The sequence below is a fragment of the Acromyrmex echinatior genome, chromosome 2 (genome assembly GCF_024713525.1).
Source record: "Acromyrmex echinatior isolate Ae372 chromosome 2, ASM2471352v2, whole genome shotgun sequence".
Classification (NCBI taxonomy): domain Eukaryota; kingdom Metazoa; phylum Arthropoda; class Insecta; order Hymenoptera; family Formicidae; genus Acromyrmex; species Acromyrmex echinatior.
Window position 1 is genome coordinate 20,486,986 of NC_141853.1, and position 27,509 is coordinate 20,514,494.

Consider the following 27,509-nt stretch of genomic DNA (forward strand, 5'->3'; position numbering starts at 1 on the left):
TGTTGATTGGCTATAGGAGAGAGAGATCCGAGGACCTCTCTGTTCTGCACATATTTGTCATATGACAACAACGCACGAATGAAATATCACCCTAATGCATAAAAGTGCACAAAGGGTACATGTAAGTACAGTTCAGAACTGTTCGGGAACATAAAAGTACACATCACATGTGTAGCAGCATCCAACTGTACCCAATGTGTACTTTAAATCGTGTACTATGTGCACTTCGGCCATTTTAACGCATCAGTTCTGAAATTGCGATACTTTATAAATCTAATGACTTTAGGTAAAGGCGTGTTCAAATTCCCATCTAGCTGCTCCGTAGGTGTCATGTCATTCTTGTCTAACGTAGGACAACAACAAGGATAAAGTGACACTCAAGTAGGAATCTGAACTCAGCACAACATAAAAAAGGCCGACATAGTTTCTCTCAGGTTTCTCTCTGCCATAATTTATAGAAATATCGACTGATGTTGATATTGTCGAGGTGTGATTGTTTGTAAACAACTAATACCTGCATGCATTCGTGGATGAAGTACAACAAAATTTATGAACAAAGTATTCATATATTTGTGAACTTCTTAACGAGTGATAAAATAATAAAAATCCTTATTAAATGTAAACTGGGGAAAGAAATACTGAAATAGGATTGAATATTACAAGATTGAAGGTTCTGATCTTATATAGGTATATCTAATCTTATTTATAATACAATGACTTATCAACAACAATTATTAAAATAATGTCTAACATTTTTGCATTTGTCCTTTTCAAAATCTTTAAGGTGCAAGATATAATTAGATAACGTATATGTATTAGTTTTATTAAAAGTTGGACAGAAAGTTTCTTACGATGGCTGCGACAAGGGAAAAGCGTGCAAATGCTGGCAATAAAATGGCAAGGTTGTTAAACGAAGAAGAGGAAGATGATTTTTACAAAACTACATATGGTGGCTTTGACGAAGTAGAACAGGATCATGATTACTTGTTTGTGGTTTTTATAATTTATTAATTTTATTACATTTATTCCTCTATTACATTAATGTAACAAAAACTCATAATAAAGTGTATGAACGATTGAATTTTAGGGAAGAAGATGAAGCTGAGGATGAAGTGGATTCGGACTTCAGCATTGATGAAAATGATGAGCCAGTTTCTGATACTGAACAAGAAGGACCGAAAAAGAAACGTAGATTAATAACGAAAGCATATAAGGAGCCTAAACCTGCCACATTGCATACATATTCAGCGCCCAAGGAGAAAAAAATAAAACAACCAAAACAAGAAAAGATTTGTGTAGATAGTATAGGTAACAAATATTTAGCATATTAATATATTAAATGTTTTCTTTTTAATACCTACTTTATTATATATCTACTTTATTATGTTATGTAGAAAGGAAATCAATTCGTCGTTCTACTGCTGCAAAGTCAGCAGCTACACAGAAACGTTTGCGTGAGAGAAACGAGGATCAAAGGCGAAAGGTGAAAGTTGTAAAGCATGATATATGGAAACCTACTCAGGAGGAATTATTGGAAGAAGCGTTACAAACAGAGGAGCTTAATTTGAAATCCTTAGGTATATGTAAAACAAAATACCTTTAACAATGTTCTTTATTTGGATATTTTCTCTTTCTTGAAGAAAATATAAATAAAATAAAAAATAAGATTAAATAAAAATGTACCTTTAAGAATGTACTTTTAAGCTATATATGTTCTACACTTGCAGAAAAGTATCAGAAACTAGAAAATGAAAAAAAGACTACAAGGACTGTGAGGAAAACGCATGTTGGACCAATGATTAGATATCAATCATTGTCTATGCCAGTCATGGTATTATCTCAAGTAAATGAAGAAGAAAAAATCAATGTTGAATGTGACGATGAGAGAAAAGGGAATTCTAATAATACAGGTTTTGACAGCTCTCAAAAAGAGAAAAGGTATATTTCATTTATTTAATTTTTTCTGATAAAATATAGAAAGGTATAAATAAGAGGTAAGTCCGAGTTTTCAAAATACTGAATTTAATATATTGTAATTAAAATTTAATAAATTTCAGTGAAACAGAGTCAAAAATAGATGGAAAAGATGATAATAAAGAGAAATCTATAGATACTGCTCCCTCTGCTTCTAAAAAGATACATGGCGAAGAAACTGGGACATTTTATGAACGAACGTTTATTACTTTTGAAAACGAACAATCATATTCAGATGTATTTAAGAAATCGACACAACAAAGGCCACCACTGAAACCTTTGTGTGCAATCACGCGGTAAAAATACTATTTAAAAGTTTCTTACAATTGCGTATTTCTATATTTTATTATTTATGAAAAAATTAATATTAACCTTTAAATTTAAATGCGTTTTTAGCATACTCTAGAGTCCGACCGAAACTACATTTTGACTTCCGGAATCGAAAACAAATATTCGATTATCATTCAATTTCGGCCGAAATCAAAATCGAAACTTAGATAAGTCTTACTAAAAAAGAGAGAGAGAAGTTAACGGAATCACATTTTATTCGGCCGAAATCGACATTTTTGGATTAATTTTACAGAGATTTTTTATGATTTTTTCAGAAATCGTGACAAATTCATACTCTTTAAAATACAAGATTTTATTAAAATATCTAACTATAATAATATACCAATATTGCATTCTCAATTTTTAAAGAAATCAAATCAGTTGTTATTATCAGGATCATATAAAGTTTGTACTCAAATTGTCTTAAGCTTAATCAATGGCTGCGTTTAGCAAAACGTTTATTTTGCAACTGTTAGAAGTTTTCTTTCTCGCTGATTGGGTTATGCTTTTAGATTAAGAAGAATGGTTCAATCTCAGCAGAGAATCATAAAACTTACAAAGTTTGCAAAACTGTTGTGTTCTGCTGAATGTAGCCAATGAATTAATAATTAAAATCGAACATTTGTTTTTTAAACGCACATCGGTACGTTGCCAACCTACACTGACCAAAACCGAAATCGAAATTTCGGTTGGATTCTATACTCTACTTTTTTCCGATGCTTTTTCATTGCATAAACTTTTTTATCAATAAAGATATATATGTGTGTGTGTGTGTGTGTGTGTGTGTGTATAAAATATATATATGTATATATATATATATTTGATATCGTTATATTTCTTAATTCTACTGATTTATTGTGTTTGACTTAAAATGTAATTTATTTATTTGTTTTTTAAGATTTTTAATTACATTGATCCAAATAATAAGATTATATAAATTTGAACAGTAGGATTAATGTTTGGCATTTTGATTTAAATAAAATTATTTGCAATACTTTCATTTTTATGAAAGTTATAAGCGATCGATTTGAGTTGAATATATCATATCCAAGTGTTGTTTTCATGTGGTATTTAAGAATTAATGTTATAATCTAGCATTTAAAAAAAAATAATTTTTTGAATTGATAGGTTGGCTGCTAAGTATTTAGATCCTATGACACAATTACCGTATAAAAATGTACAGACCTTTCGATTGCTTCGAGAAGCATATTATCAGCAGTTAGAAGGTCGGACTGATCTTAATGATGCCTCTCAAAGTCCAGAATTATCGCGATGGCTTGAATGGCGACAGAAAAATCATAATAATTCTCAGAGGAACACTATTCGTCTGGAGTCAGCATCTTTACCCGTGTCTTCATAATCTTTTGCTTTATAAGTAATGTAAGTAATTTAAGATTTAAAATGTTAATTTTTTAATAATAGTTTTTGTTATTTCTGCCAAATTAAGCTTAAATTAAGTTTTAAACGTATAATAAATTTTATTATGCATATGTAATAAAATCCACTATCTTTATAAAATATCTAATTTATTTTTATGCATCTTTTTAATGCTGTGTATATAATATATAAATTATAACACTATAAATTTATAACAAGTTACAAATTAAAAATATAAGATTGAATATTTTGTATGTCTATATATATATATATATATATATATAATTTTTTTTTTTTCATATATTATAATTTTATGACTTGAGAACATTTTTTTATACATGAAATAATTTCAGCAATTATACAATATTTATTATATTGCATAAAATAATTATATATATATATATAACATATTTATTTCTCAATTAGTTCCTTTTTTTTACATCGGTAACAAATTATATTCCATAGGGAGTAGTAAAATTACTTCTATCACAACGTAAAAATGGTTATATTACTTATGTCAAATATTTATGGATACATTCAATGTAATCATTTATCTTAAAAGCAAGTTTGGTATTTTATTAATAAAATAACGAAATACAAGGCATTATTAATAATCTATTGTTATAGAATAGATGTAATATCTTTTCGTATTTAACTGAGGATGAAACAATCTTATATCTTAAATCATATTTTTCTGCTGTATGTATATATATATATAAAATTTATTCTACTTAGTTTAAAGGAAATTATAATTTGCCTTTCCTAAGTTTTGTAGCTTGTGGCCTACGGATACAGAATAACTCAAAAATATCTGTAGAAAACTATGGTCACTTTGACATCGCTTATACATATTACAGTTCTGAGTTTCATGTATGTGTGTGTATGTGTGTATATGTTCATAACAAAGTAATAAGCCCGCTATATCAAATGGTAATTATATTTGTGATGATTATCTTACCATTTTTAAGATTGCTTCGAGAAGCAACGGATTTCTCATTTCTTACAACGTATATATATATATATATATATATATATATATATATATATATATCGCGATAATATAAATTATACACGCTATAAATCAAGTTAAACGCACGCACGATGCACTATAATTATCTTGCATTATTTTACTTTTTTAAATTATCTTCCTAAAGATTATTGTAAGTGATAAATTTCAAACCGTTAATTTTTTATGTAATCCATCGAGAAATAGACTTCGATTTATCAATACCTTACTCACTCTCTATTTTATTTAGGATACAATAAAAGCTCGTGAGACGTTAACGTATTATACATATTACAGCCACACAGAAAGCAACATCTTTTAGGGTTTTGAAAAACGCCTACTCTATACAGCTTTCTTTATAATTGTCCTTATATAATTTTATCCGGTAAGAAGTTTGGAAAGATCCATGTAAAAATAAAGTAATCCCAAAGCATGTAGTGCCCAAGCTTGTACAGACTAGTACTATTATTTACGAAGAGCCGAGAGTGAGCAACGAGAAAGGACTATCTCAAGCTGTTTTTACCGCCTTTTCCATCATATGCCTTGTAAGCCCATTATCATATTGTTTTTTTCTATATGCAGTGCATAATAGTATTTTCATGATACTTCATTGCATATACGATCATAAACTGTTCACATACTCACGATCACGCTACGCGTTAAGAAGTCATTTATATATATATATATATATATATATATATGTGTGTATTACAAAGAAGCAGTAATATAACATTTATTTATATTATAACATAATTTATATCGTGACAGATAGAGAGACAAACAGAGAGAGTAAAGATGATCTTTTTTCGCGGACAGAATGGTGCGCATGTATTCGCGCTCTTTTACAGCATCATACAATCTTTTACTTTTATCGTTTATCCTTACTTGATTATTTCCACGAACATATAATACATATTCGTACATGGATTGATGGATACCCTCTCTCGCACAGATAAGGATAAAACTTAACATACGAGATTACATGCTTTCGCACATAGTCTTAACTCTCGTTCTGTTATGCACCTGTTATATCTACCGCCAACTAGTACTCCCACTTTTTTCTCCTCCGTGTGACTGCTTCTGCAAAACAAAATTACACAATTCTTTATAACATTTAAACTATAAGCAATAATTTGAAGGTATATTTAATTAATAAAAACGACAATTATTGTTCTATGATTGATTATACATTTATTTCTAATAAAAACATTATAAATAGAATCATGAAATAAACTTCAAAATATATTTAATGATTTCAGAAATACATTCTGAAATATATATATATATAAAATACTTTTTTATTATTGACTCGAATTATTAACATACCTTTTTTATATATTTTTATGTATCTTCTCAGACATATTTTAAATATATTTAAATGTACAAGTATTAACATATACATGTCTTTATTGAAGTATGAGATTAAGTAACTCAATAATAATTAAATTAATATTGTGTATGTATTATGGAATTAGTTTTGAAAAAAAATTTACTTGAAAAAGCTTAAAAATATTTGGATAATAATAAATAAGTATACAATGTACTCAATATTTCATATAGCATAACTTCAGAATCTAATTCCTGAAGAAATTTTCTCAGTAGAAAAAAAACACAAGCATGGATTAATGATTCTAAAGGATTACGGATATATGATTGCTTAAACCTTAAAGGAAAACAAAAGAATTTTACAAACAATGAATAAAATAATAAAGTTTTGTTTTTTGTTGCGTTCTCTTTTTATATTTATATGCAAAAATATGTTTATTATTACTATTACTATTACGCGAAAAAAAGTTTAAATAAATAAATATTATGAAATCATAGATACGTCTTCTTAGAATCTACGAATATTACATAATTCTGTAATTACTCAGAATCACATCCACGCTTACGTAAACTTTCTTTATGATGACGTTAGAAATCACCTAGATTATACTGAATCATCCTATCAATGCTCGAAATCTATATTTTCATTTCGAATTATTGAAATATTTTATAATTACTATATAATAATTAAGAAAGACTGAAATGATTTCTCTCATATTAAAAATTAAAGCACGAAATTTTTTAAATATTATCTATACGTATATATATATATATATATAATTATATATTGAATCAAATATGACATTAATAATATTAGTGGAAAAATTATTATATATACAAAAAATTAGTTTAATAAATATATTAAAGATATTCCACCTTTAGATATTTTGAAGTATTTAATAATTTAAAAGTAAGCTGTTATAAAAAATAATTTGCAAAATATTTATTGATACATATTTATTGTTGAATACGAACTGATTTTTATATTTTATAAAGCATTTATGATCTAACATATAGAATATTCGAAAGTCATTGGGTCCTTTTAATAACAAATTCTTTAACGAATTCAAAGCCATATTTCCTTTATTTTCTTTTCTTTCTCTAGAAATCCTTATTTATCCTTATTATCGATATTCCAATTTTCAGTGTTTTTGTATGTAAGTCTCACATTTAAATTCTTAAAATTATTGAAGAGTATAGTTTTATTATTCATTTGCTCTTGAAATTTGATTCACAAATATCTTTTATTTTCGAACATTAGTTATACAAAAAAAACAATGACTTGACATATCCATTGAGAAAGTGTCAATTTTGAATTAATCAAGAAATATATTAAAAAGACATCTAGTTATTTTGAAATATTTTATGTAGATTCTAAATCTACAATACAATCCATTGAAGAAAAAAATTTAAATATTTTAATTATTTTAATTATTTAGTTAACTATTTTAATTATTTTAAAAAATTATGTACAAGAGATTTTGTAGTTATATATACATGATAGAAATAAACTTCAATACGGTCACAGTAGAATATAAATTATTGGAATGAAAGAAACATGATAGAAGTGTCTTTAGTAATATTTAATTTTGATATATGTTAAAATTAACTCAATTTACAATCAAGTTAACATTAATAATATAATAAACTAACCATATAGTTTCCTTATATTAAATCTATCCTATTATACAAATGATCATTCCAGAAACTTTTTACTGCATCATAAACGAAATCTTTTCCGTTAAAAATTAAATATTATCCCCAACTGTACTTCCATGATATTCATACTGTATATATGTGTACACACATTTTAAGCAACAAGGTGAGTCACTGGCAGCACTGCTTACGCACTCCCTCAGCATTCATCGTTGGTTTGACTTCAATTTGTTCTACATTTTGTGGCCGGATTGTATCACCTTCAGGTGGGTCTCGTATCTGTTTTTGCGATACGATTCTGTATATTTCTGTAAAAACAAAAAATTTTTATTAAATGAAACAATAAAATACGCATAAAGTTTATCATACAATAAATATTAACTCTGATACAGGCAAATATTTATCTTAATAAAGTATAATACGTATTAGATACTAAAAAATATTTAAAAATTATATTACAATAGTATTTTAATGCAAATATTATATGAAAAACATACAATTTTAATTCTATTGTAATATTGCAAATTTGCATTATCGTAAAATGAAAAAATTCTATATTTCATAATACCAAAAATTATAGCACATATATATATATTATTGATAACTACACATACGTATCATTAATAATTGATTTCATGGAAGCTACTAAAATATATTAACTATTACGGTTTTAACATGGTTTCCAATATTTAATATCAATAATAATCAATTCAATACATGCTAATTTTATGAAACAACATTGAATAAGAATATAGCTCCGTAGGAAACTATTAATAGAAAGACTACGTGCTTTCTATTTGGTAATACAAGTCTCGACACAAGTGATATTCTTCATTATTCACTAAATCTCAAGAAAGATAATGATTGTGTCAACTTGTCATTAAATGGAAAGCATATAGTTAGATCTTGATTTTATATATGCATCTGAATTTAAAAGAAATTGATTAAAAAGTTAATTTTTGAGTGGAAAAAGTATGAGATTGTAATTTTTTGAAAACAATAAATTCTATATACAAAATTATAATTAAGAGAGTTACCTGTTAATATGTTTTGAAACGCTGTCTCAACGTTAGTAGAATCTAAAGCGGATGTTTCAATGAAAGATAAGCCATTTCTCTCAGCAAACGCTTTAGCCTCGTCAGTTGGAACAGCACGCAGATGCCTTAAGTCTGACTTATTTCCCACTAACATGATCACAATATTCTGGTCAGCATGGTCCCGTAATTCTCGTAACCATCTTTCTACATTTTCATACGTCAGGTGTTTTGCAATATCATACACGAGTAGTGCACCAACTGCTCCGCGGTAATATCTAATTAGAGAAAGATTATTGATGTATGTATATGTTGTATATCAAGTTTAATGAATATCAATTTTAGATGAAATAAGTTTCTACACTTTTGTTTGTCTACATTTTTAAAAATATATAATTAATTTTAAAAAAATAATAGAAGTTTAATCATATAATTAAAAGTAAAATAATTTTGATGAGAGAGAGAGAGAGAGAGAGAGAGAGAGAGAGAGAGAGAGAGAAAGAGAGAGAGAGAGAGTCTCATTAATACATAATCAATTATAATTTTTCTATTAAGTTCAATTGGATCATAATATATCAAATTTTCAAAACTTATTCTTTTAAATTTAATTGTGAGAATATCTGAATATGATGTAATCATTCTAATAATAACATTAATAATAATAATAACTGCCTACAAAATGTAACTTTTACTTAAAAAAAATCAAAGCTTTCATAACATGCTATCACTTAATTAGAGAACAAAAGTTCTGTCAAGAATGTTCTGTTTGTTTTTTGTTTTTCAATATTTTTAGTAACATTAAAGAATGTAACTTTCATGTTATAATTTATATAATGACATTACTTAAAATAATTGTAAATAAGCTATATTATTACCTTCACATTTTTTTATCCTAAATGTAAAATTAAACTTACGCAGAGGTAATCGCACGATAACGCTCTTGCCCAGCTGTATCCCAAATTTGGGCTTTGATGGTTTTACCATCTACTTGTATACTGCGTGTTGCAAATTCGACTCCGATGGTAGATTTCGATTCCAAATTGAATTCGTTTCTTGTAAATCGAGATAACAGATTACTTTTTCCTACTCCAGAATCTCCAATGAGAACAACTGAAAAGACGAAGAAGACAAATGTTATTAATTAGACAAATGTTTTGTAATGATTAAGTTTCATGAGATTGACAGAATCATTGAACCATTAAAAGAAACATTTTGTGATAAATAGTTTTCTAGTTGTATTTTTATTTCTCTCATCTTAGATATATTAACTCATATACAGTTGCTTGATTGCAATTGCTTTAAAATATTAAGAAATTATAGGTATCTATAATTGCTATGATTATATATTATTACCTAAAGATAATGACAGAGATCGAAATGTTTTAGTGTTTCGTATTATCTTGAAGATTAAATATAAATTTTGTAGTTCAAAATAAAAAAATATATTATATTTTATATATTATTTTAAGATATTTAAAACTGTTATGTTTTTGCTAAACAATCTTTTTCTTACATAAAAACTATATATTATGAAACAGTTTTAAAATGAATAACTTTGTTTCCAAAATCAAACAATTTTTCAATCCAACAATAAAGTAAAATTTTAAATTTCATACTTATCATTACATAAAATAAAGAATCATTGAATAATAAACGCAAACATTAAGTCGTAAAAATAATAAACATTGCACAGAAATCTTTATCTGAAAAAATTATATGAAACTAAAAAAGTTGTGTCAGAGGTATCAGTAAATCAGTGACACATCATGATCATGTAAAGCACGCATATATAGTACGTATGACTATTCTTTCTATAAATTGCTATTCAAACATAAAGCATGGAAAATATGACATGGCGGGGATATATGTTTGCTCTTTCAAAGTAAGAAATATAAACATGATGTATAAGTATATATATGTATACCATATAATACATTATATTATACATATTTACTTATTTATCTAAAACTAAATTTGTATTAAACATTTAATTTTTTCAACACACAAATAGTTTTGTTGATATAGAAAAAAAAATATAGAATTTCTATCTTTAAAATCAGCTCCATACAATTGATTTTGTATATAAATCACGATTTATTAAAAAAGTTTTAATAACCCAAAAAAATAGAATTAATTCAGCTTATTTGTCTCCTATAACGTTGTGTATTCAGATCACGACAGTGACAGTGATCAAATACAATATATGATTACATTATATCCTATTATATTATATCAAGTCAAAGGTCAAGATCGACTAAATTGATGCAAGTACCAATAAAATAGCAATATAAATAACGAATGATTCTACAAACTTCTAAACCTGCAGGTAGCAACTTCTAAACCTGGAGTTAGTGTTATCTGTTTCAAAAAATCAATGGAAAATAAAGACTCAAAAACAATAATAAGCATAGAGACAATAGAGATAGAGAAAACACATAGATTTCAACTTATCAGAAATATGCATTGATACATGGTTTCTAATAGGTCAAAGTTTATTATCTTTACGATATTCCCTGTTTCCATTGCTTGTGCTTTTCAGTGTATCTGGGTTCTTAGATACAACCAGCTGACGAGAGAGAGCTGGCGATAGCGTTTCTAGTATCTCTTTCTCTTTCCCCCTCCCCTTCTCTCGCTCTTTCTCTGTCTCGCCTTCTATTCTACGAAAGTGCAGATGATGCGGAATGACAAGGCCGAAAGAAATTTCAAACATGTCACACTCACACGGATTCATGCGTGTATATACCCGCACAACGGACAACGGATATAACACCATCGCACGTATTCGATACGTGTCTATATCGCGCCCAATTACATACGTAATGTATAAATCGCAGACGTTTTTCACGGCGCGGGGAAAGAACAGCCGAGCTTAGGGGCGGGATAGAGAAAAGGTAGGAGGAAAGGTGGGAGAGAGATAGGTCTGAAATCGACGGAGCCGTCGACCAGGAAGTCGCCTCCGAGGAATCACGACAGGACGCTCTCCCCGCGGGACGTAGCTGCGATGATGGGTCATCATTTCTGATGTCATCGCGCGCGCGTTTCGCCACGGACAGACGATCGCGGTCGGTCGTCGTTCACGAGGTGACGTTTGGCGTGACGTACATCGTCGCCGCGACGAAAATGGGAACGATACCCGTCGATCGCAGAATGAAAATCACGATGGGGAACATCTTCCGAATATGAAAAAAAAAATTAGTCATACATTCAGGAGAGAGAAAGAGAAAGGGAGGAAGAAAGGGCGTGAGAGAGAGAGAGAGAGAGAGAGAGAGAGAGAGAGAGCGAAGTAGTGATTTACCTTTAAATAAATAATCGTACTCGTCGTCCCGAGTGCCCATCTTGACCGCAGCGAGCAACAAGCACTTCTTAGCGAACCGACGTCGGTTACCCCCGGGGAATCGGAACCGCGCTACTGCGACGACGTATGGCTTATATACAAAGGGGGCAGAGAAGGCCAAGGAGCCGCCGATTGGCTCCCGTGTATGTGCTCGTAGTTCTCTCGCTTCTCCTGGCTCCGCCGAGAACGTGAACGAGCGACGCAAAGCGGTTAGTAAAGGGATTCGTCGTCGCACGCGAACGATAACGGGAGAACAGAAGACCGGGGGAACCGATGGCGGTACGAGCGCGAGCGATCGGCCAACGGCGATACAATTATTTTCGTTCTTTCAATTTAACTGTACAATATGGCCTCCTTTCTACGCCCCTCCAGGGCCTGACGGACCGCGCATGCGCAATCCTCGAGCGCGTGCGCTTGCGCGCAAGTCCGACCGCGCTCGCTTGAAAACGGGAATCTCCTCATTGTCTCCTTGGGATGCACCCTGGACTAAATCGAGGGGGAATGGATATTTATGAGGGTTGTCGCTTGCCTGCTTCGGTTACATCCTCCGCTGTTCGTTCCCTTTTTTCCGGCTTTGTGATTCATAAGTGTGTTTCTGTTCGTTAAATCGTAATGATTTTTATCTAACGATCGATTTACAAGACAATTGAAATCGGCGATCTCACGAGTTGTGTCGAAGAATGGTGGAGTCATCTACGTCTACTTTTGTTTCCTGGAAACTTGCAACGTTTACTATTGTCGATAAGATATTGGCGGAAGATAAAGAAGATAGAAAATTCGTGAAAATCGTGAAAATGAGAGGGAAATTAAAAGAAAAGGAACTGCTTATTATACAGTTCTTGAATTCTTGAAACGAAATAAAATTATAAATATGAACGAATATTTATAATTTTATTAGTCAACACCTCATGAATTTGCTTTTGTAATTTTTATCTTTTTTTCAAGAATGAGTCCCGTGACGTTATTTGTGCAAATAAAACGTCAAACGTTACATTTTAATGATTTATTAACTATTATATTTCCCATAAATAAAATTAAATGGAATCATCTTGATTTAACAGAAACACGTCGTTCGTTTGGCTTAAAATTACGCAATATCGAGAGATAATATAATTGCTAGAGCTGAGTTATACATATCGGAGCGAAGCATTAAGAAAGTTAGGTAACGTACTACGTCACTCGCTCTATTCCAGGGTTAAATAGAGATCAATGGTACATTATTATTCATGTCTCTTGCGTTTGTGCTAAATATGGTCGTCCGATTCTTAAATAACTGAAGCAATTATGTATACTGTACGTATATCTTTATTATATAAATCGAACACAAAATTAAACGCGGAATCGGACAAACACATAAAAATGTCCATTTCAACTAGTGTAGCTCGATTAACTTTAATTTTGTTTTATTTACTTTTCATCTTTTTCTAATTTTTAGAAATAAAGAAAAGATAATTAAATTAGTAAGTTAAATCGAGATTAAAATAATTAATCTAAACTAATATGGATATAATTAATATACATAGACGTTAATAACATTATTATTATAGCGATCAATATCCATTTTTACCAATATTATACATAATTTATTTTTATTCTTGTACATGTCAAGTAAAATATCGTGATATTTATTTTAGAATCAAATAATAAAATTATTTCTTGTTATTTAACTTGTAGAAATCACCAACCCATGTGTGATTGGGGATAATGAATTATAATCGAGAAATTGTTTACAATTTTAAATTAATTAATTATTATTAATTGATCAGTATATTTATAAGTCTTAAATGTAAGAGTTATGAAAAATGTGCTCGACAGAGACGAAATTTTCAAGAAACAAATGAAACATATCTAAAACTTATTTTGCGCGTTTTATATTTATGTATTCGTTAAATTTCAATGGGGATTTATTTATGATTTTATAAGTTGCACATTTTACTGTACGTGTGCATTTCAACGTATATCTCATTTACACGCGCACGACTTTTCAATTTTTGAAATATTCTATGGAATTAAATGAAATTCCATTGTGAATTTTGACGCAAATCGCGAATTGTTCAAAGACTGCAGGATGCGAGAAAAAAATTGTAGGAAATTGAATTGGAGCGCCTGTCGAGATTACGAGCCTCAGCATCCCAGATGGCGCGTCGCGTTCATCTCGTTGCATAGATTTCAAGTTTGCTATCTTACGCGGGTGAAAAGAAAAAAAAAGCGATTGATGAACCGAGTCCGCTATGTTCTCGCGACTGTTGTAAGCTGTTTGATAATTCTGTCAAACAGCTTCGCCAAAGTTTCGATTCACAGAGTCCCTTTAATCGCGCGTAACTCTCGGAGTAACTTTCTTCCTGTGAAACGCTTTTTCTGTTTTTCATTAATCGCGTTAATCGCTCCGATATTGAATTTAAATATGCAGTAGTTGAACTTTAGTTCAGTGGAAATCGTTGAAGTTCCGTGATCTCCAAGCAATCGTAAATAACGAGGATTAACCTCCGGCATGTCGGCGTCTGAAACGGCGGTGATTTTTGCGAAGTTAGAAGCTTTAAAAGACATTAGGTATGAAGACGTAATCTCGTTTGACACTTGTCCTTTCATACATTGCATAAAAAATTTATTCGATTGGGTGTTTTATTTTGTTGTGCTCGTCACAGGTCAAAGACCCTTCAATTGGAGAAACTGAAACAGAGAATATTGCAAGAAGTGGAACAGACCGAACAGGAGGAGAAATGTTTATTAGAATACAAACAGGAGATGGATTTGCTGATGCAGGAGAAAATGGCACACGTAGAGGAATTACGTCAGATACATGCAGACATCAATGCGGTAAATTGCATTACTTGATTTTCATTTCCACAAGCAAAGGTCTGTTTTTTATAGCTGAGCTAGTATACATACGCATTTGGAATAACTTAAAGTGAAATACAGATATTTAGCTAAAGTAAGAAAAAATTATATTGCAGTCTAGTGCAGGAACAAAAAGTAGACCCCAAGATAGAAATTGTACTCCAAAATTTACTGTCAATTGAAAATTTATAGTTTATGTTATATGTACTATAGAGAATATACATTAAAAGTCTATAGGATAGTTCCATTACTAAATTTGTTCTTTTTAGCTGAATTTCTTGAATAGTTTATCTTTTCTCTTTACCTTTCCAATATAAAAAGAGAGAAAAATGACTATGCAATTCAGCTAAAAAGAAGCCTTATAACACTAAATTTTGAAATACAATCAAAATATAATTGTATGGAATAAATTGGAACTATATAAAATCATAATAATAAAGTTTACTCTTGATTAGATGGAATCAGTGATCAAACAAGCAGAGGAAGCACGTAACAGAGCAAGGGAAACTGCTAAACTAATTCATAATAATGATTATCAACCACTGAAACATGACATTGATCGTATGCGCAGAGAATTCTTGGGTTTGGAAAGATTACCAGAGTTATACGAAACTGAATCGGATCTTATCTCCCCTGAGTAAGTACCTTTACTATCACGAAACTGTTGAAGATCAGCAGTAAGAGTGGTGCATGTAGTATCAGCCAATAAGTGGAGATTGACATTATGGACTGAGCTGAGTCAAACTTTTATTGTGTAGACGGTTTGTTCATAGTTACTTTGAACGTCCAATGCAAAAAGCGGAATGGAGAGTAGAAGTACGAGGTGATGACTTGTTACCACAGCTTGGACTACACCATCCTGGGCATCCAGGTGGTTCTACACCTTTCTTAGCTCCGCAACCGCTTCAAGGGCCAAGTAAACCAGAGCCTAGACCATTACCACCAGCCCCAGGGCCGCCCGCTCCAACATTCAGGTACCACTGGTATATCTCGTCCCCTTATTATATTTTTTATGTAAAATTGAAAACATTACTTGTTACCAATTTTGTAATATATCTCTATCGTTTTACAGGCAACAACCGCCGCCTATGAAGTCTTGCCTTTCATGCCATCAACAAATTCATAGGAATGCACCAATTTGCCCACTCTGCAAAGCAAAATCGCGATCGCGTAACCCTAAGAAACCAAAGAAGAAAGATTAATTATAATTCTATGACTATTTGTATGAATAATCCGCATTTCTACAATTCATGTTAAGAAAAAGACATGTATTAATCATTTTTATAATCCATAGTAACTATGCACTCTTATCGTATCATTAACATTTATAAGTGATAGCACAGCATTTGAGAATATGAGAATCTATATGTTTATATAATGTGTCATTTTTTGACGAGCTTTTTTTAGCATTAAAGATTTTATTGTATTCGCGTATATTATGAATATAGAAAAATGTAAGAAAAGATAGAAATCAAATTTCTATTATAATTAGAGAAATAAAAATATAAATTTAATATTTGACAACCAGTTTAATTTATCTTTGTCTATATCAAATATTGAAAAATAAATATATATTAGTGTATTTTAACAATTTTCGTTATTGTTAAAATAAATTAGAAATGAATTAGTATTTACAAAGAAGGGCAATACAAATTATTTATTATAACTTTATATTCGTCACTTTATTTTCATTAGTCATAAAATATAATAATGTAAATACCACATACATTTTTATTTGCCATTATACATATTTAAATTATTTTCAGTGTATACAAATATTAGAAAAATATATCTTAGTATATGTAGACAACACTGAAAATTTCTATAAATGCATAAATGAAATAATTCTTTATTATTTCATGTGTGTGTGAGAAATATATTAATCTTTCAATTTTATATACTTCTCTTATGTAATGAAAATATTATTGTACCAGACTTACGACCAGATATTAACTTTTGATTATCGTTTCTGCAATGTTAACAATTTTTTGATCATTCAAATATTTGTTATTAATTGTCGAATACAATAAAAAAACATGAAATGTTTGAACGTATCATCTTGCACAAATTTTTAGTGTTACCTATATTATCTTAAAATATTGCATATCTTTAAAAAATATTAATTACATTGATTTATGTATTTATGATTTAATTGCACTTTGAAAATATATATAGCTTATATTTCTTTTTATAATATAACGCCAATTATATTCTAAAATTTACTATATTTCATTCAAGTTTTTCAACTATTTGCCAAAACTGTAATATATTTAATTATGACTTTAAAAATAAATGTGAATTATTTATATCAATTATTTATATCAATTTTTCATAGTATTGTCTTTTGAAGTATTTATTAGAAAATTAAACAGTAGATAGCAGTAATATCTATTGCTGTGTAATATCACCTATTTATTTCTTAATGTAAAATAATTTTATAAAATTTTAATTAGGTCAGTTTTTGCTCTTCAAGCTATATGAAAAAATAAAAAGTAGACACTTCTTTTACACTCTTGCATTGATTTATGTTGCATTTACGTTAAACTTATATAAATAATTAACATAATATACAATTTATAAATATTACAATCTCATGAACATTCCAACATCTAAATGTATTTTGAACAAAAATGGTTATTATACTAGTAACAAAACTACTTTTAAGAAAGAATTCAATTCGTTAATAAGTCTTTGATAATTGCTTAATACACAATCAAATTTCGTATCACCTGCTATTTACTATGATCTAATTTATTTGTATATACAATATTATTTTCTTAAACTCTGTTCTTTTTAGCTGAACTTTGCAAAGTTCATCTTTCATTTTTTATTTTAATGTAAAAAGAAAAAAAGAAAAGATGAATCATATGAGAAATTCAGCTAAAAAGGATAAATCTACATTTTAGGAAATATAATGGCGCTCTTATATGTTATTCTATTGTGAATTTGTACATTATTCGAATTCTTAAATATAATCATAATATAAATTTTAATCTTCAAAAATGATAAATGTAATTTTAATATCTAAACGAGCATAAGTATATAAAAATGCATACAGATTAGACATTTACTTTTTTGTGCTATTTTCTGTTTTGCAATCAATAAAAATGCTGGAGGAGTAGATTTCAGTGTATATAAAATTTACAATTTTTATGTTAGTATTTATCTATACATGCATACGTATTATTCTTCTTAAAAATATTCAGCACTATAGTATTAAAAATATAATCCTAATATACTAATAAGTGTTCAATATTTCAAAGTTATAACTTCTCTTCGAGTAAAAGTAATGGAAGAATAGTTCACGAATACCATTTACATTATCTATGACAAGTTTTCATCATCTTCACAATCAAGTCTCATTAATATTTAATGTCATATTATAATTAATCATTATTATATTGTAATATGATGATATAATCAATATAACATTAATAAATTTAAATTTATATAAAAAATTTAATAAAGTTTAAATTGTATCACTAGAAAGTTTTGAGCACTTTATGAACGATTTCTTTATTATTATTATCTCGGTATTGTTATACTTATAATTATTTTGAGACTATATCTATTTTTTTGATCACACATATTTAGCATGTAACTGTATAAAATTTTTATAAAATATCTATACATTTAAAGATTGTAATTTGTATAAACATTTATAAAAAATATAAATTAATTTGTATTGTTATCTAAACAACGTTTGTAATATTTATGTAAAATTTACTGCACATTGCACAAAAAGATAATTTTTTCCAGCAAGACATAGCTTGAATTATCAATTACGAACTGATGTTCCGTTAATTATATACTTTCACGCGATGTTTGAGTATTATTAGATCTTAAATGAACTAATGGAATTTCGATATCTTTTTCTTGTTTGTTCGATACTTTATTGCCTTTCTTTAGCTCTGGTGCAATCAAACGTTTATTTACAAGTTGTAACCACAACATGGAAACAATTAGCATTACGCCAGTGATACCAAAAGTATGATATGTTCCTAAACGAGTATAAATGAAGCCCACAAATATTGGACCTAAAACGCGAGACGCACAACCCGCACCTGTCATTAAACCCATCCACACGCCTTGTGGACGTGGGCCGAGAATTTTGCTAAATATAGTTTGCATCAAAGTAACTCCTATAGGATAACCTATAGATGTAAAGGCGTAACCAATCAAAAATTGAGTAATCGTGATTTGTGGAGTATATAGACACCATTCTTGAGTAATAGGGCATCCTACGATTTCTGTACCATTGGCATCTGTCGTGATATTATTATATGCTACAAGATATTGAAACATTTCTCTTATAAAGTTGTCATATAATATGCATAAAGAAATCCATGCTAAGTATAAAAATATACAACTTTAAAAAATATTTTTTTTATTTAGTAGAGATACTCACGTCCAAAATCTCCAATTATAGGAGAATCCGGACCCCATGGGATACATAGTACTCGTCCAATCACCATAAAAAAGAATCCACCCCATAACATTACTTTACGTTCTGCAAATCTATAAAGAAGTATGTATTTTATTTAATAGCATTTAAAATGAGATATTATCTACTTATAAATCATAAACGTTATATAGCAATAAAATAATATTTTTATTGTTTTATTTTAAATATTGGTTATTTATCTTAAAAAGATTGTAATTTCATCATAATTACTTTTTACAAAGTGGTCCAATCGTAGTAAATGTAATACAGGCTATCACAGCTCCAACGCTCATTAGGATTCCCATGTAATATAGCGCTTCCTTTTTAGTCCAAGCAAATTGATCCATGGTAAGAGAAGTACCAAGACTACACGAAAAAAGATGACACATATTTGTTAATTAAAATTTTTTATTTAGTAAACCAAGATTTCAATCGCTCTTAATTTTAATATTATTTTACAATAGATTTAATTTAATGTTTTTAAATTAACAAAAAATCAAGTTTTTTAAAATCAAGTTTTTAGTTTTGCTTTCTTAAATAATATATAAATTTTCAATTATTCTTTCTCTTATTTTAATTATTTTCAATTGTTCTTTAATTATTTTTGAACAAATATAAAAAAATAAATGTACTTACGTCTCAAGAAGAACAAAATTAAAAACCAAAACGAAGAATCCACAAATTAAAGTCCATGAAGCCAAATAATCCGGTTTTATGGCTTTCCACGTTTCTTTTTCTGTAAATGCAATAAATTCTATTATTGTGGTGTGTGTGTGTGTGTGTGTGTGTCTGTGCGTGTGCGTGTGTGTGTACACAATATATATATATATATATATATATATATATATATATATGCAATATATATACAATATATATACAATATATATATATACAATATATAATTTAATAAAGAATTGGAAATAAAATCATGGAACACATCCAACATATCCAAAACAAGATTTATATGTAATATAAAAATGGAATGAGAAATTAATTCATTATGATCAATCTTTATGAATTATTAAAATTTTTTTAAATTATATCAAACTTAAAGTATAACAGAAATATTATGAATTTATTACATACCTGTAGCTTTACCTTCATCACGCATAGCTTCTTTTATTGCAATTTTATGCTCCTTAAAGTTCCATGGTAATAAAAAGATAAAATTAAAAATTCCCATTATTACGTTAATCCAACCAGCTGCTGTGTACATGTTTAAAGGTAGCATCAGAAATGTTACACCATGATCTCCAAGAGGTGTTACAGCAGCCTGCAATCCAGGACCCACTACAAAACCTAAAACCTAAATGTATTGCTTTTTTCACATGTATTCAATCAATATACTTATTTAATTATGTTCTTTATAAAATATATAAATTTTTAGTAAAGTATTAAATTATTTTATTATCATTAAATTAATAAATATAACATTTTAAAAAATTATAATATTGTATAATTTTTTTGTCTATTACATCTTTTAACATAAAATACAATAACAAAAAATTACCTGTGCTAGGGATACCATAGAAACTGCATGTGTGCGTTCTGAAAGTTTTGTGGCTGCAGATAGATAAGATCTTGCTACAGCAATATTAGCTGCAAAAAATGATATATGTTTACAACTAATTCAAAATCAAAATACCTTAAATATATATATATATATATATATATATATATATATATGAGTTAACATGATATAAAAATTAGAAAAGAACTTACCAGAACTAACGCCAACAAAAAATCTGGCAACAAGCATGTAATTTTTTTTATTGCCAGGTATCATTTCAAGAATACTATAAGCTGCTGATGAAATAGTAAACAATGCTAAAGTTACTAAAAGTGGCAATCTTACTGATCCTCTTTTGTTGCCCCACCAACCTACCAGAGGTGAAAACAACATTTGTCCAAGTGGATTAGCTGCCACTACGTAACCCATAAATTCTTTTCCTGCAGTAGGGTCCAACTAAAACATACATATATATATTTAAATATATGTAATTGTAATTTTTTTGTAACTTTATTATCAATATCTTGGTCATGTATACTACACACCTTGCCTAAATATGGCCAAACTCCAGTAAGTATAATACTGAAGCCAAGTGACATTAAGAACATAGTAAAATAAATCGTGTAGATACTTCTCCATCTTTCTTTTCTTTCAAGTTCAGTCTCTAAATCATCAATAGGTAGTTCAGTTTGTCTAAAAAAATCAATATCCTATGTTTGTATATGTATATAAGGCGTAAGTTTTTGCAAAGCGCTTTTGTGTAGAATTGACTAAACTGAGTAAAAAAGTCCTTTACCATATTTTGCAATTTTCGCAATGGTTAACGAGATATTAATTACTAAAAATCGTTGAATATTGTCTTCAATAATTTTTTACTCAGATACCATCAACTTTACAGAAAAACAGCGAGAGACAAAAATTATTTATTTTCTTCTCATAAAGTTCTGATAATTTTTTCAAAATTTTTTAATACCATATTTTCTCGTTGGTAAAAATAAGAAAATGTACTAAAAAGTTGATTAAAAATTCTGAAAAAATTTTCAGAGTTCTGAGAAGAAAATTAATGATTTTTGTCTCTTGCAGTTTTTCTGTGAAATTGATAGTATTTGAATAAAAAATTATTGAAGACCAATATGGCAATTTTCAGTAATTAATATCTCGTTAACTTGCAAAATGGTAGAGGACTTTTCGATTCAATTTAGTTGGCTCTATCTACACAAAAGCGCTTGGCAAAAACTTACGAAATATCTTATATATTCATCTGTATATTCATCTGTAGAAATACATTAGATATTTTATATTTAATGGTATTACATGTATTTTCAATTAAAATTATGGTTTTATTTAATAATATAATTACCATAATATTTCACAATAAACAATACTTTATTTGTAACATTAATATCTCTAATAATCAATAATAAAAAATTTTAATAAAATTTTGATACCTTTTGATAAAAAATTTCTTAAGACGATCCATTAAAAAATGTTTTGTACTATCTTCTTCTACATTTAAGGACTGAAAATTTGTTGTACAATGGTACAAATTTCAGTACACTTACAAAACATCAACATACAACACAAACCACCAATCTATTATATAAATAAAGAGAAATATGTAATTAAATGTTTATATTAAAACATAATTATGTTGCACATAATTCCATCCATAATGAAATATAAAGGTATATTTAAATCTCTGCGTTTATATTAAGTTGAGGTTAACATAATAATGCTAATTATGTACATAATAAAAAATATAAAATAGGATATAATATAGACAAAATGTACTAAGTTTATGCACTTAAGATAAGAAACTTTCTTTACATACTTAGCTTAATAAAAATGCTTTTAAATAATAATTATTAAAAAAAAAACTAAACAGAAAACTCAGTGTTTTAATGTTGGTGCTAATAAAACTTAAGATGTACTGCAATGTATATAGGAAACATTACAGTGTTTCTTGATAAGAGATAACCAATTGAATGTTGTTGACAGATTAAGTTTTCAGAATACTGTTATCTTGAAAGAGAATAAATAAAAATAAATATTTTTTAAAAGTCAATTTTTATAAATATGCACATTTTTCATTTCATACATTTCTTATATAACTTGTACATATTTTGATAAAAAAATAATTTATATATCCTATTTTTATTTTTTACAATTTATATATCTACAATTAAAATGATTCATCTTGTAATAACTTAGATATTTCTATATTTTATAAAAATTAAATAAAAATATCCATGCTAAATAAATTACATATTATTACAAATTGAATGCTGCAACAAAGTATAATTATACACTTAAAAGTCACAAGATAAACATATGACAATGTATATTGAATATAAGCAAAAGTATGTTGAATATGTATTTCACAAATAAGAATATAGTTGTAATATAAAATTAGAATATATACCTAATTAGTAATAAATATCTATGCACAATAAGAAAAAGAAGACATAATTTTATTGAGAAAAACATTAAGGAAAAATTTAGTAGATACAATAAAGCAGAGAGAGAGAGAGAGAGAGAGAGAGAGAGAGAGAGAGAGAGAGAGGAGGGGGGGGGGGCAGATTAAATAAATTGTCAAAAGTTCTGTTTCTGAAAAATAATAATGGAAGCAAAAATAATTTAACAAAGAATATACATAAATATCAATTAAATATTAATTTAAAATGAACGTTCGAAGTTCATATTGCATCAGATCGTTCTCCAATTTTATCTACTTACGAAATTATTGTGTAGTTTTTGTTCTAACATATGTATTTTATCTATTAATAGTTGCAGGCGGTTAAGCACTTTTGTTGCTGCATTTTACTCTCTTCATTATCGTTCTGCTAATAATTATATTGAAGATTCTGGGAACGAACTCATATATATTGCCGAAGTAATCTTTCTGTCAAAAAATTCTGTAAGGTTCGACTTCTCCTTTCCCTTTCTTTCACGCTGTTTTTCTTGGTCACTTAGTTAGTAAATGTTGAATCACGCTCTTTCATTATTCAATTAAATTCGATATCACAATAAACGATTTGCTGACTCGACAAAATAAAAGAAAACATGTGCGATTTTCAACAGCTGATTTTGTGAGGGATCTACAGATTCCATTCTTTATGAATCAATCGGAGGATGCCTTGGAATGCATCAAAAGGAGGTAAATGTATCTCGATCCCTCATCGTTTCCATCTAGAAAATAATACTTTCACGACTCTCATTTGCGAGATGTACATACTCATACACCGATTTGCTCTCCTCTCATTCAAGATAAGAGATAAGATGATTTGAGAGACAAAATAAGATGATTTTACGGGTCTGTTCTTTTTGTAGACACTTGTAGACACATTCATGGTAAAAAAAGATAGTATTTCTTATTTTGATGAGTTTCGGAACACGATGGTCAACACAGAGGCTGTACTCACAGACTTCTATGACCGGTATTCATAGTCAAATATAAGAATTGAATATATTCAAAGCCGTCTTAAATATGATCTTAAAAATCTCACAAATCAATCAGAGGGCTGCATTAGCGTCTTAAGACGGTCTTGAAATAAGAATCGATTATGAATATCAGCCTAAATAATCCGATGTTGAGAGAAAAGAAAAAAAGAGTATAAAGCAACTGCAAAACAGATTTATCATTTTCTTTTGTAATTTGCTTTTGCTAAAATGCTTTTGGAATGATTTTATCCTTCTTGTTTTAATTGCTCTGTCTGAGTCTCAGGTAGCAAGCTACGTCAATTCGATGAATTTTCGACATTCAGAACGATTCGATTTCGATGCTCTAAACAATACAGTAATATAATATTTTAATGAAAAATAATGATTTTTTATAGTTATTATTACTTATCTGATTTAATCAGTTGTCTTCACTATTTCGCGTATATTCCATATGTATTTTATTAATAACAATTAATTTTTGAAAATGTATTTTATCGATGAGATTTGTATCTATAGATAAACCTATTTTACAATTACTTTGCTTTTGCCTTTTCTTTTTTCTCTTCGACATTGAATTATTTCTTTTTTTTCTCTATAACGTCTATTTTATTTTAAATATGAATATTTTGAAGTGCATAATACAATAGGTTATTGTTAGTATAGATAAAATTATAGAAACACATAGAAAAATGTAAGACATAAATGTTTAAACTCTAATATTAATAAATCAGTAGAAAGAAAGGGCAGCATAATAGATATAATAAAGGACAATATTACATTCGATCTCTATTGTAAACGTTTGTAAATTTTCTTTTTAAGATCTAATAAATAATTTAGACAATAGGTATATTCAGACAATAGGTATATTCAGAACCAATATAGTATTCATTATTTATAATCCTGATCCGCATGACTCATAAAGAAATCACGAAAGATTTGTTGCGTTACACACATATTCTAACGTGCGTTATAATAAATAGAAATGAATAGAAATGATGTGAGAGAGAGAATCTTTCCTGTCCTTCGGGAAGGATTAATCTTACACGCATTCTACAATATTTTAACACAATTCTTTCACTATTTTTTTTTCTTAGTCGGAAAATGACTAACCACAGTCGTCAATTTCCAACTTCCAACTTCTAATTTATGATTATTATAGAACGGCCATTAAAATAACAATGAAAAGAGAATTGGAAAGTGTCTTAGTGTTTTAAAGTGATTAATGTAGGAGCAAAAAATTTCCTAGAAAATTGTTTATTGTACTGTCAGAAAGAATTTCTAATATCGAGAAAAAAAATTCTTAACGTACTTAATCTTAATTCAACTATATATAGTATAAAATTATAACCGTATTAAGATTAAATCAATAATTTTTTTATTCTACTCCTTCAAATAAAATAAGATCGACATCTTATCTTGAGACGAGTATACATATAAAAAAAAGACATGATAGAATATTACTAATTTCGATAAAACACGACTAAAATAATTAATTAAAACCGATATTTAAGTTATATTATAACAATAAGAACACGAAAATAAAGGAAATGTGTCGCGCACTTTAGACAAGTAATCTGAAATTTACGATTCAAAAACACGATAGCATATTATTAATTTTAATAAAACATGACGAGATAGAAATAGATTCAAAACGGTATCTAAACTGTATAATGAAAATGATGGACAAATATAAAAAATTTATCAAATATAGCAGGTAATCCGAAATTTATGATAAATGATATTTAAGCTATGTAATACAAACGATATAATATTTCTAAGAAACATATATAATTTAATCCAGAAATGTTAAATATGTTAAAATAAGATAGATGTTATGGAAAAATTACCGTATCTTACTGTCGGCAACATAATGTGACATTTAGATTATTAAATAATTAATTATTCAATTACCTGAATAATATAAATGCAGGATTGGGTAAATCAACTTTTTTTGGACTAAGTTAAGTTAAAATTAACAACCTTGAAAATTTAACTTAGTTAAGATACAAATTAATTTGTAATGAAATTAATTGAATTAAAAGTTAAGTTAATAAAAAAAAGTAATTGAAAAGTTAAAAGTTAAATGTTTTTTTTTATTTTTTTAATTCACGATTCCGGTTTCTTACAAATAACAAAAACGACAAATATATACTTCATTTAGAAAATATTCTATATTTTATTTGCATTTTTATATATACTGTTTGGTATTATAAGATTCAACTATGAATATTGATCTGTGACATGACACAATATGAGGGAGTAGCGATAGTAATCAGAAATAATAGATTTCAATCTATCAGAAACTAGATACATGGTTTCTGACAGATTGAAATCTGGGGGTCAATTATACAATATAATTTGAAATGAGTGAAAATTATAAAAAGTGAGCAAATTCGCTAGAATATTTATAGTTTCATTAGTCAACATCTAGTAAATTTGTTCACTTTTGCAATTTTCATCTCATTTCAAGTTATCGCTATTGCCGCGAATATTATGTCTGACTTAACTTCAAAGAATTAAATAAAAAATTAATAGTTAAAAATGTAACTAAATAAAGTTAACAAGTTAAGAGTAAAATGTAACTAAGGTAAGTTAAAATTAATTAACTTTTTAATTTTTTAACTTAATTTATATCTTTTTGACTTAGCACTACCCAACTCTACTTAAATGAATAATTAGTTATATAACAATATAATGATAGGATAATTTTTCTATAATATCTATGTTATTTAAACATATGAGGATGTTTTCGGATTAAATTATTTAGATTTGTATAAATTCTTATTTTATATTAAATCAGATATGACAGAGAAGTTTGTATATAGTTAATTATTTTATCATTTAAATAAGATAAGATATAAAACAATAAAATTGTACAGCTTTGTTATGTATGCTGAAATCTGCGAAATAATTGTTCAATGATCAGAAGAATGTCACACTATATTGCCAAAGATAGATTACGAAATTTTTTTCTATAACATCTATCTTATTCAAACATATAGAGACGTATTTGATTATATAGGTTCGTATAAACATCCTTTCGTTTATTTCTTATTAATCTAATTTAATAATGATAGGATCATATAGAAAAGCTTGTGATTTCCGATAAATATTCTATCATTTTTTTAAAATATAAGATAAAAAACAATAGAAATTTATAACCTTTTTATCTATCATGATTTTAATGTTCGATAGGTAGGATAGATCCTGATAAAAATTATATAGGATTTCTATATATT

At 28.0% G+C, this 27,509-nt stretch overlaps 4 protein-coding genes across 11 annotated transcripts; 2 read left to right on the plus strand and 2 right to left on the minus strand.

The window, feature by feature from the left end:
- The first annotated feature begins 177 nt into the window (after positions 1-177).
- Positions 178-3,822, plus strand: YL-1 (Vacuolar protein sorting-associated protein YL-1). 3 transcript variants are annotated; one of them, XM_011052036.2, is made up of 7 exons: positions 178-687; positions 832-986; positions 1,088-1,308; positions 1,395-1,577; positions 1,728-1,938; positions 2,058-2,270; positions 3,433-3,822. In XM_011052036.2, exons 2-7 carry the CDS (start codon positions 853-855, stop codon positions 3,662-3,664), a joined length of 1,194 nt encoding a protein of 397 aa, XP_011050338.1. In that variant the 5' UTR covers positions 178-687; positions 832-852; the 3' UTR covers positions 3,665-3,822. The 3 variants fall into 3 exon arrangements, with proteins under 3 accessions (XP_011050338.1, XP_011050337.1, XP_011050336.1); XM_011052035.2 differs by having other exon boundaries at positions 180-687; positions 820-986; XM_011052034.2 differs by having other exon boundaries at positions 186-687; positions 785-986.
- Positions 3,823-4,230: 408 nt separating this feature from the next.
- Positions 4,231-12,430, minus strand: Rab11 (RAS oncogene family member Rab11). Of its 2 annotated transcripts, XM_011052038.2 has the most exons (5): positions 11,999-12,430; positions 9,618-9,813; positions 8,707-8,981; positions 7,821-7,977; positions 4,231-5,767 (listed from the first exon to the last, which is right to left on the minus strand). In XM_011052038.2, the coding sequence occupies exons 1-4, from the start codon at positions 12,036-12,038 to the stop codon at positions 7,841-7,843; spliced, it is 648 nt and encodes a 215-aa protein (XP_011050340.1). In that variant the 5' UTR covers positions 12,039-12,430; the 3' UTR covers positions 4,231-5,767; positions 7,821-7,840. The 2 variants fall into 2 exon arrangements, with proteins under 2 accessions (XP_011050340.1, XP_087258890.1); XM_087402764.1 differs by lacking the exon at positions 4,231-5,767 and having other exon boundaries at positions 7,582-7,977.
- A 1,709-nt stretch (positions 12,431-14,139) lies between these two features.
- LOC105143606 (zinc finger C4H2 domain-containing protein) lies at positions 14,140-16,399 on the plus strand. 3 transcript variants are annotated; one of them, XM_011052041.2, is made up of 5 exons: positions 14,140-14,587; positions 14,683-14,854; positions 15,331-15,512; positions 15,649-15,858; positions 15,948-16,399. In XM_011052041.2, exons 1-5 carry the CDS (start codon positions 14,529-14,531, stop codon positions 16,075-16,077), a joined length of 753 nt encoding a protein of 250 aa, XP_011050343.1. In that variant the 5' UTR covers positions 14,140-14,528; the 3' UTR covers positions 16,078-16,399. The 3 variants fall into 3 exon arrangements, with proteins under 3 accessions (XP_011050343.1, XP_011050341.1, XP_011050342.1); XM_011052039.2 differs by having other exon boundaries at positions 14,142-14,587; positions 15,634-15,858; XM_011052040.2 differs by having other exon boundaries at positions 14,154-14,587; positions 15,634-15,849.
- A 129-nt stretch (positions 16,400-16,528) lies between these two features.
- Positions 16,529-24,128, minus strand: Cln7 (CLN7/MFS domain-containing 8). Of its 3 annotated transcripts, none has more exons than XM_087402757.1 (10): positions 23,566-24,128; positions 22,278-22,422; positions 21,375-21,522; positions 21,042-21,285; positions 20,830-20,918; positions 20,406-20,625; positions 19,956-20,055; positions 19,551-19,685; positions 19,284-19,393; positions 16,529-19,161 (listed from the first exon to the last, which is right to left on the minus strand). In XM_087402757.1, the coding sequence occupies exons 2-10, from the start codon at positions 22,307-22,309 to the stop codon at positions 18,680-18,682; spliced, it is 1,560 nt and encodes a 519-aa protein (XP_087258883.1). In that variant the 5' UTR covers positions 22,310-22,422; positions 23,566-24,128; the 3' UTR covers positions 16,529-18,679. The 3 variants fall into 3 exon arrangements, with proteins under 3 accessions (XP_087258883.1, XP_087258885.1, XP_087258884.1); XM_087402759.1 differs by lacking the exon at positions 23,566-24,128 and adding an exon at positions 22,661-23,542; XM_087402758.1 differs by lacking the exon at positions 23,566-24,128 and having other exon boundaries at positions 22,278-22,642.
- Positions 24,129-27,509: the final 3,381 nt, after the last annotated feature.